The sequence below is a fragment of the Octodon degus genome, unplaced genomic scaffold, assembly GCF_000260255.1.
Source record: "Octodon degus isolate 3935 unplaced genomic scaffold, OctDeg1.0 scaffold00066, whole genome shotgun sequence".
Classification (NCBI taxonomy): Eukaryota; Metazoa; Chordata; class Mammalia; order Rodentia; family Octodontidae; genus Octodon; species Octodon degus.
In genome coordinates, this window is record NW_004524642.1 from 3,496,666 (window position 1) to 3,507,484 (window position 10,819).

Consider the following 10,819-nt stretch of genomic DNA (forward strand, 5'->3'; position numbering starts at 1 on the left):
CCCGGCCTCCGCACTCTGCCTGCGCTTTAGTACATTGAGCTATCTGGCCAGCCCCTAAACTTTTATATAAATATCAAAATAATTAAAATAGTAAGAAGGGCATCAGTAAGGAATCACAAAGAAGCCCTTGATAATAAAATCCTCTTTATTAAACAGGAAAAGTTATACAAATTAAACAAAGTGAGAATATTATCAGAATCTAAAAGAAATCAACTTCTTTGTGCGTTCAGTACCCTCTGTCAAAAAATGCCTAGTACATATTAAGTGTTCATTAAACATTTCCCAGGGCCGGGGAGATGGCTCAGCGGAATAAGCGCTTCCCTGGCAAGCGCAAGGGCCTGAGTTCAATCCTTGGTTCCACCAAAACCACAAAAAATAAAAATAAAATAAACATTTCCCAACTTGAATGTTTAGGAGAAAACTGATGTATTTTTTTTTTTTCTTAATCCTGAACTCTTGCTGTAGCATACAGATGCTCTTAAAATTGTGGTCTATACTGTAATTTAATTCCCAGAAGTCTAATGATGGCCAGTAACTTTATTATTGTTCTACTGGCAGTTTCAGGGTTGAAGTCCTCACATACTTGGATTTTGTTACCTTGTTTCTGTAATCTAAAATCTGAACTGTTTTAATCAGTGCATCAAGCACAGCAAAACTTTCCTTTCGCTACACAAATGTTAACATTAAAACTTCCTGGAACAATCTCCACTGAGTTTAGGAGCAGTAGCCATCTGTGTCCAAGCTACCTACAGATTAAATCTATACTGTATTTCCCACTTGTCCCAAATGCCTTTTTGCTTGTCTTGCGGTCTGGGATCTGAGCCCACAGCTTCATGATTGCTAAGCACACGTACTGCCGCTCAGTTACACCCCCAGCCACCCGTGTCACCCTATAATATTTGCCAACTTCCTTCTGGTCTCTTTGAAGGAATTATATTTACTTTTTGATTTTTCTCCTTCAATTTACAATGGGGTTATAAATCCATCATAAATTGAATATACCATAAATAAAAATAACACTTAATATACCTTTATTACTTAATAGCATTTCAAACCTAGCTTGTCATCATGCTCAGAATACTTTCACGGGCTTACACTTGGGCAAGATGATTTAACACAGAGCCTTTTTTTTTAATGTATTTTGTACAGGGTCTCACTGTGCAGCTCGGACATGTAGCAATCCTCCTGTTCTGCCTCCCTTGCACGGTGATTAGAGGCGTGCGACACCAAGCTGTCTCAGTTGCGGGCTCAGCTTGCCCTGCGGATGGGCTGGTGTGGCACGTGGTGCCGGGGATTGAACCCCATCCCTGCGCTTGCTTAAGGAGGCACTTAGTCTGCTGAGATTATCTCACCTGCCCCACAAAGCCATATCTATTGCTTCAAAGAATCATAAAACTGAATTCTATATCAAACTACCATAAAGTGGGCATCACATGCACTGGTAGTCTTTAATTTGGCTGTGAAACTTCTTGATTAAAACTTGGAAAATATATTATGCACATACACATGGAAAAAATTTTAACAAAATGAGTTTCAGAATTTCTAATAACTGAAAATATGCTAAAGTTCATATTTTTATAGATAAAATACAGAATATTTTCATATTGTGCAGAAACATACACACTACCCACAGTATACTTAAAATGTATTATGCAAATGGTTCAAAGAGTGCAAAGTGTTTCTCAATGACCACTGTCTATGAGGAAGTAAAATGAGAAAATAACTTTCTAAGTTCCTTTAAAAGTAAATTCCTTTTAAAGCGAAACTCAGTTTCTTTTTGTGTGTGTGCAGGGTCTCACTGCACAGCTCAGACTTACAGTGATCCTCCTGCTTTCAGCTTCCCTAGTGCTGGGACTACAGGCATGTGCTACCATGCCCAGACTCCTCGCTTGCTCAGCACACAGGGCTGCTAATGGTGCTCAAAACTCAATTTCTTCTTTTCTGTGGCCCCCCGGGGGGGGGGGGGCTGGCACAGCATATGGTGTCCAGAATCAAACAGGGGTCCTTGCACTTGCCTAAGCTTACCTAAACACGCCCTTTAGTCCACTGAGTTATCCCGCTGGCCCCACAAAATTAAATTTCCATGAAGGTGTACAATCCCAACCAACACCAGGCAAAATCATAGATCTCAAAAAAGCATCTAATCTGGATGGATCATTTGGAAAAATTAAGGGAAAGTTTAAATTATTTTAAAATAAGATACTAGTCATTAAGATTGGAAACAAAATACAAGAACATCAGCTTCATAATTTTACAACAAAGGGGGCTGGGGTCTAAGCACCTGCCTGGCAAGTGCAAGGACTCATGTTCAATTCCCAGTACCTCATGCCATACAGGCCCAGTACTGAGTAGCCACCAAAACCAGGTGTGGTGGTACACACCTGTAATCCCAGCACTGCAGAGGTCGAGACAGGAGGATCACTATAAGTCTGAACTGTGTACAGACCCTGTACCAAATAAATAAAAGATTTAAAAAGTCAGAGTTGTGATCTTCAGAACAAAACTATGTAAAGTTAGCACACTATCTATCTTTGGAGCCTCAGTTTCATTTTTATAAAAACAGTAATACCTTGGTAATTCTATCATTTTAGTTATATCAGATGTTGATAATCTACCAGTATTAGCTGTATTAAGAGTCCATTTAATCTAGAAAACAAATTTGGCTTTGCTCAATGAACATTTATTGAGCACCTAACACACATGGTACACACTGTCATTAATAGATTAACAAAGGTCTGGGAATATATAAGGCTCTGAATAAACAAAATTAATATTAATTTCTCATTCCTATCTTTAATATCTATGGAATACTTATCTTTGTTTTCAGCTTAAAAAGTATTTCTAATTTTATCCTTTACTCACAATGTTTCCTTTCCAATAGTCGTCATAAAACTGAGATTTCAAATCCAGCAAAGTTATATACCTTTAATCTGATTATTTACACTATAAAATTATGATAGCTATTTTAAATGTTATTTTCTTTATATATAATTGTATTTCACTAACAGTGTAACTAGAAGCAGTAAAATTTGTTTTTTGTTAAATTTTTAAAATTTTAATAAGACAATGGAAATTAAATCTAACAATACACTGCTCTTACAGAAAAAAGGCATTTCCTTCATTAAGTTATTTTCAGACATACCAATTTGTATTCCTTGTAAGAGGAATCTCATTAAATACACAAAAAAGGTGAGTGTTTTTCTCCTGCTTCCAATATTCGTACCAGTCTTCTCAGGGGATCATGACATAGTTAAATCTTAACATATACATCATTGCACTTTCCAGTAAAATTTTATTCCCAAATGGCACTTTTATAAATTAAAATTCCTTAATTAAATCCAGGATCAACAACTAGTAACTGGGTTATTAGTAATTTAAAATTTAAAGCATCTGTTATTAAGCTGGCAACCCAAGTTTGTAACTCAGCCCTAGTAACATAAATTAGATAATTCCTGATAGGATTACAATGTGAAGTGCAGGTATACACATGTGTATGTAAACCCATGTTCTAAGTTCACAGGGGTTTTTTAGGAGGACACGGTCATGTCTGACAAGATTAATCAAGAACAACAATAATAATTCACTTAGAATTTAGAAACAGGGATCCCTTTAAAATTTCAACAGCATATTTCATTTATGTTGTAGCAGATATTGGTTGTTAGCTTAAGCTGCTAGCTTAAAGCTAGGTAAGAAGGTCTGTTTTAAGAATAACATGCATCATCACCCCAAATAATATAAATATGTTGTTATCAGAGGTATTTAGCTTGGACAAGAGCTGTAACTTTGAGAAATTTTCTATAAATATTCAATGAGGCAGTAAATTGTTCTTCCCTTGCTAAATTATTGGATTTTTGCGTGTCACCTGGGTTTTCTAAAAGAAATACATCTGTGTTTACATTAAATATCTCTGCAACACTTAAGTTATTAAAAAAGAACAGAGGAGTGAAATCCAACGTCTGGATTGAGATAACAGTCAGAGTAACTTAAGGAAGCTCCGAACACAATCCCTCCCCACAAGGGAAGCACAGGCAGTGGTGGAATAGCACAATGAAAGTATTAGTTTCTAAGGCACACAGTTAACTACAACATCTAAAGTGGGATTTACTGATGAATTGCAGTAAGTTCTCAGAACATTTACTACAACCCAGATAGAAATAATCACGTAATATGTAAGTGTGTAGTGGAGAAAGATATTTCAACTAAAAATACATCAATCCTCACATATGAAATCACTTAGAAATTACTGATGTATTTGAAAGAATTCTGTTTAAAGATTTTTTTTGGATGATACATAGTGTCAGTGGTTCGGAAGGTTAGGTGGTTCTCCTTTGTTTATTAATGCCTCGTTTCCACTACATAAAGGCTGGTCTCCAGTCCCACTGTCCAATGCCTGCTTTACATTAAGTCTTACTTCAGTATTACCACACAAAGTGACTACATTGTAAAAGGCCTCCAGATCACTCTGTTCAAATGTCAGAGTAGGTTTCAGTGCTGTTCCAGGAGCAAGGGAACTTTCTCCAATGATTCTCAGGTTGATAAATTTGATTTTCCAAGTATTTTCCACAAAAGGACAGCAGATAAGTCCAAAGATTTGTTCAAAAATGCCCAAACAAGTGTTCCCCCGGTGGACAGTCCCTGCAACTCCAATCATAACTAATCCATGGGGAGAAGAAGCACATTTTAATCCATGGGAATCTAAATTAGGGCTGAGAAAAAGAAATTCTTCTTTCACTAGTGACAGCAAGCGAAGGCTCACAATTTCAGCTCCATGGTAGTCTATTACATTCTGTTCTGATGTGCTGTAATAAAGCCTAAGCTTGACGTCGTGCCAGAAGTGCTGGGGCCCCCACTCATCTTGAGGTGGTCCCAGTAAAGGATTCTGAGAATTTAGAAGTTCAAAGAACCAGTGACAAAATTCTTTTCCTAGGCGACGAAAATCAACTTTTTCATCTTCTTTTACCTGCTGATTAAAATAAAAAACAAAGCTAAGATGTAACTCTCACATTTTTTTGTAAATCTAGCTTGTTTCAGAGCTAAGTTTTAGTATAATGATTACAGCAAAGAGAAATAAATATGTGACCTCACTGAATACATCACATCTATATAAATTGCTTTCAAAAAAGAAGTCGTTTTAGAATTTGCTAGGTCAAAAAGTTTAAAACTTAGTTAATAAGGCCATAGCTGGGTACAGCAGTACATCCTCATTATAGCAATTATGGAAGCTGAGGCAGGACTGCTTGACCCCAGGAGCTCAAGGTTAGTCTGGGCAATACAAAGAACCTGTCTCTCCAAAAATAAATAAGAAGTAGAAGAGTAATGAAAGCACTGTACATACAATACCTATGAAGTCTTTGATGAAATGAACAAATCATTTCAAACAAAGCCCTTTAAAATATCAGCATTAACAATGGTAAGTAAAATACATAAGCATTTTCTCTTGATTTTGACCCAGTCTGTCCATCACAACCTTAAAAATGTGTGTTTCAAATGGATGTACTCTGGTGTAAGTTATATTCCAATAGTTATGATAAACATTTCTACCATCTTTAAACATATACTCTGAACTCTCTTCACAATAAATACTATGACACAGATATTACTGCTATAATTCTAGTTTTGGTGTTGGGGGCTTTGTTTTATCTCATAACCTTACATTCCTTATGATCATTTTATAGATGAAGAAAATAAAGCTCAGAAAGATCAAACTATGTGCCTAATCTCACCCACTTTGTATACCACTATCCTAAAACTGAAATAACATTTGTATCATTCTAAAGCTCATTCTCTTCTCCACACAGTAAAAAAGTACTTAGATCCTTTACTAATGTGAAAACAATTGTTTTCAGTTGGTTAACATTTAAATTCTCACTTGATATCTAAAATGCACAAAAAAATACTAACAGCTAATGTAGGCTGAAGAAAATTGCTACAGCATTTTTTCTAGCTAAATACTTCAGGTTCTCTCAAGAAATTTTTGCATTAGAAGCAATGAAATTTTAAAAATGTAAAAAGTTTACAATAGATCTTTCTTTTCCTTTTTTAAATTATGTTTGCAATAAATAATAACTGCCTTCATCATAGGAAATTTGTACACATACATGCATATTTAATCCCTATTGTGTTCCTTTTTCCTTCCATTTCTTCTCTAACTTTCCATCTCTCTACATTCTGAGACGACCTTCTCATCTATAGTCTTTTGAAATAGAAAAAAAATTAAGAACCAGGGTCTAAATTAAAATGAAGTTAATCTTAAATTTGTTTTCAAAAAGTTCAATAGTTATCATTTGATAAGGGAAGAAAATATTTTTCCTTCATATATCAATACATCATTAAATATCAAAAATATTTTTTTCTCTAAGTTACTTTACTGGTCGTTCCTCCTTTAGGATGCTGTTATGGTTTGTGTCTAGGTGTCACCCCAAAGCCTCGGTAAGTCATGGGATGGTTTCTGGAGTTTGTAATTGATTACAGTGGGTGGGATGCTACACTTAACCTGGGACAAGTAATTTGCATTACAGTGTAAGAGAAGAGAGAGGTTAGACTGCTGCCTGAGCTGCAACCACTCCCTCCCTTTGCTCTAGCTTGTTGCCACCACCATGAAAGGTTGCTCTCTGCCATGTGCCACTTTGGAGCCAGCAGAGTATGGTCTGAAGCCTCCAGTAACCTTTCCTTCCCTAATTTTGAGTGTTGGGTATTTGTCCCATCAATAAGAGAAGAGTGACTAAGACAAATGCAAAAGTTATGGGGTAGTGATAAGATACAGATAAATTGTAAAATGTAAGTATTATTAACTATCTTCCCCAGATCTAGGATTATCTATGGGTCTGTAGACATAACAAGATTCAGAATGTAACTGTACGATGTTTACCTGTTGAAAGAACTGGGCAGCCTCTTTCTTTATAACTGGCTCTGATGTTTCAGTCAACTGGCGCTTTGCTAACTCTTCGCAGTATTCTTTTGCACGTTGAATAAGACTATGTTTTTCAATAGTAGGAGAAATAACAAGCCCCTGGTTTGTCAAGTACTTAAATATCACTTCTCGGTGGACTTTTTTACGCCTCAGAAGTTCTTCTACACTTTGACTGTACAGTAATATTGCCTGAATAGCATCTAGAACAAAATTACAATGATTAATAAAAAATCACGTGGCACTTACAAATTTGCGAAATGTCAGCAGAAATTCTACCACAAAGTCAACTCTCATCATGGTATCTGCTTTTGCAAACAGGATTATTACTATTTTTAAAAACAACAAGTGGATTGTAGGGTTTTCAATTTCATGACTTAAACATCCTCAGCTAAAAAACTTCCACTTCCTTTCTTTCTATAAATGACTGCAAAATTCTAGCACAGTGCCAGCCCCGCTCCCGGGGCACACTGAGACAGCAATTGAGACTGGGCATGGTGGTGCGCACCTGTAATCCCAGCTCTTGGGAGGCTGTAAACAGGTGGATCACTATGAGTCCAATCTAGTAGTGAGACCCTGAACACCCTGTAGACCCTTCTCTAAAATACAAAGAAATAAAAATATTCTAGCACTTTATTTTATGACAGAGTCTCACTATGCAGTTCAGGCTGGCTTTGTACTCACTTTTATAGCCCCAGACTAGTCTCAAATTCAAGAGATTCTCCTGGTTCAACCTTCTGAGTGCTGGAATTATAGGAATGGGCCACCAGATCCTGTTCTGGAGCCACATGGTGAGTGCCTGCGTCTGCGGCCAAGACAGTACACCTAGGTATCTGAGGCCAGGACTGCACCAAATGTGGGGCCAGGAATTGAACTTGGGTCCTTGTGCTTGCCAGGAATGTGCTTATACCTCTAAGCTACCTCTCTGGCCTCTCTAGCACAATTTTTTGAAGAAGGGTTTTAATAACACACCAATTCCTGAGAGGGCGATTGAGACTGGGCTGTTGGCACCCGCCTATAATCCCAGCATTTGGGAAGCTGTAAACAGGAGAATCACTATGAGTCTGATCTAGTAGTGAGACCCTTAATACCCTGTAGACCTTTCCCTAAAATACAGGAAAAAAAAATTTAAAAAAAAAAAAATCATAAAGCCAGGCAAGGTGATGCATGCCTAAGATCCCAGCACTTGACAGGCTGAAGTGAAAGGATCACAAATTGGAGGCCATCTTGGGCCATAGCCCAAGTAAGTTGAAGGCCAACCTAAACTACGAAGTGAGAGACCCTGTTTCACTTCTATATGTGTAAGGTGCACAGAATGACAGTAAAATGCACTCCAACATAATACCTCCTAAAGCAAATACTTACTAGTATCTTTAACACCCCATTTTGCATCTCCCTACTGCTATTTTACCTTCTCACTCATCTTAGAGTAGCTATTCTCCATATTACTTAATATTTCCTGCTTTTCTTTAAAAGCTCATAGCATAAATAACTGCTTTTAAATAACATACTTGGTATAACATTTTAAAATGCTCTATGAAGTCAACACATTACTATGTGTAGACTTTTGGAATCAGCTTTTCACTGAGTGCTGTTTTTGATATTACTCTGTCTCAATAACTAGCTCTAGTTAATCCCTTTTCACTGTTGGGAAACAGCAAGTCATACTTGCAGACTTGTACAGCACCTCTCCTCTTAGTATCACTGCTACAAGATCCTCATACAAGTCTGCCAGTATACAGAAGGGTGTGGGCCTGAGCAGTGCTGGGGCAGGCATCCAAAACGGGCCGCTGGGGCCTACCCACTCCATCGCACTGGGATTCAAAGACACCTTTAAGTCTGATAAGCCTGAGTCCAGAGCAGTGGCAGTGAACCGTTGAGACAGGGGCACCAATGGTCTAGAGTAAGCATCTAAGATTTCATTTCAGATGTCAAATTTGTTTTCCAACAGAACAGTTGTAATTTTTTCTTTCCCCCATTAGCTGACAGAGTTGCTTCACCTAATCACCAACTGGTAGGGGCTGGGGAGATGGCTCAGTAGGATAAGGGCTTCCCTGGCAAGCGCAAGGACCTGAGTTTGATCCCCGGTTCCGAGAGGAAAAAAAAAAAAAAAAACTGGTGAAGTTTTTTTAAAAAAATGCTTTGTCAATTTGATACATTGAGGACGGATGAAATAGTTTAGTGGATTAAAGTGCCTGCAGAGGTTGATGCAGGAGTTCAAGATCCCCGGCATGCTGACAGGGTGATTGAGACTGGGCATGGTGGCACACCCCTGTAATCCCAGCACTTGAGAGGCTGTAAACAGGAGAATCACTACAAGCCCGATCTAAACTGTGAGACCCTGTAGACCCTGTCCTAAAATACAAAAAAGAAAAAAAAAATTGACACACAGAAGACACCTTAAGTTTGGGTTTTGTTTTCTATGAAGGTCATGTTTTAATTTAAAAAAAAAACAATAAATAAATAAATATTTTATTTATTGGTACAGGGTCTCACTATGCTGCCCGGACTCATAGTGATCCTCCTGTCTCAGCCTCGCCAGCACTGGGATTACTGGCTGGCCACGCAGGGTTCCCCAGCCGGTATGGCATGCAGTACTGGGGATAGAACCCAGGTCCTTGACCTTGCTAGGCAGGTGCTTAGACAGCCGAGCTATCTCCCCAGGCCTATGTATCTTTTTATATGCTTTTTTCCCCCAAACTGTATCTTCAAATTATTTAAATAATTTTGTAATAAGCTTTATTTGCTTTTAGATTCACTGCCAATTATCTCCAGCATTTTTACCTATTGCAATTGTAAATTCACACGATAACTGCAAGAAGGTGATTAACATGTACAATTTATAAAAGCTGCGGAACTATATTAGTCCAAAATCTTTTCGGTCTAAAGTTTTAGGAATGTCTCTTTTTAATGTTCACTGTTCAAACATACAAATGACTGATTTTCTTAAATGTCCAAAGGTGCATCCCGCTCGGACACTCTTGAAATCGACTCTAACGTGTAGCTGATTCTTTATTTATTTATTTATTTATTTGCGGAACCAGGGATTGAACTCAAGCCCTTGAGCTTGCCAGGGAAGCGCTTATTCCACTGAGCCATCTCTCCGTCCCCGTGTAGCTGATTCTGAAAGCAACCTTGTACATAAAATCGTCAGGGACTCTTTCGGCTTCAGGGAGTCCTCAATTCAAGCCCTCTGCCCTTTCACCTCAGCAGGCGTCCGCCAGGGCGCCGGACCGCAGGCGCGCGGTCCCCGCCGACCGGAACTGACCCCGAGTCCAGCGCCCCGGCCACCGGGGTCGGCGTCCCCGCGCACCCGCCCTAACAAGGGCAGCCGAGCGCCGGGACGCCGCGCCCCCTTCCGCCTGCGTGCTGCGGGAGCGGACGGGCGACGAGCCCCGCAGCCCCCCGGCCGGCCCAGGGCGGCGGCGGCCCGTACCTTGGCGGTCCGCAGGCAGCACCAGGCGGCTGGTGACGGTGTCGCACAGGGCCGTGATCTCGCCGTCGTCCAGCAGGCCGAGCAGGTCGCGACAGCATTCCGTCTCTGACGGACTGAGCCCCGGCATCGCGACCCCCGGGGAAGGGGGGAGGAGCCCGCGCCAACGAAGTTGCCGGGGCCGCAGGGCCCGCGCCCAGAAACGGACGCCCAAGTGCGGCCCGGCGTTCGGCAGCGGCCGGGCGTTCTAGGCGCAGGAGCGGAAGGGCCCGCGGGCCGGAGGACAGGCCGTGCGCCGGCGTGAGGCTCCGGGCTGTCTCGGACAACAGTTCTGCGGACCTCACTGAGAAGAGGGCCCGCCTTCCCCGGAAGGCCCGTTAGACCGAGAGCCCCCGAGCCGCCGGCAGCCCCGCCGCCTCCTCACGACGTCCCGGCGCGGCGCGCCCGCAGGTGCGTGGAGGCGGGAGGCGGCCGGCGCA

The 10,819-nt window shown here is 40.4% G+C and overlaps 1 protein-coding gene across 2 annotated transcripts; it reads right to left on the reverse strand.

Annotated features, from left to right (window-relative positions):
- Nucleotides 1-2,404: 2,404 nt before the first annotated feature.
- On the reverse strand, nt 2,405-10,801 carry CUNH3orf38 (chromosome unknown C3orf38 homolog). Of its 2 annotated transcripts, none has more exons than XM_023719255.1 (3): nt 10,344-10,801; nt 6,869-7,110; nt 2,405-4,960 (listed from the first exon to the last, which is right to left on the reverse strand). In XM_023719255.1, exons 1-3 carry the CDS (start codon nt 10,468-10,470, stop codon nt 4,298-4,300), a joined length of 1,032 nt encoding a protein of 343 aa, XP_023575023.1. In that variant the 5' UTR covers nt 10,471-10,801; the 3' UTR covers nt 2,405-4,297. The 2 variants fall into 2 exon arrangements, with proteins under 2 accessions (XP_023575023.1, XP_004634890.1); XM_004634833.2 differs by having other exon boundaries at nt 2,405-4,963.
- Between the last annotated feature and the right edge of the window lie 18 nt (nt 10,802-10,819).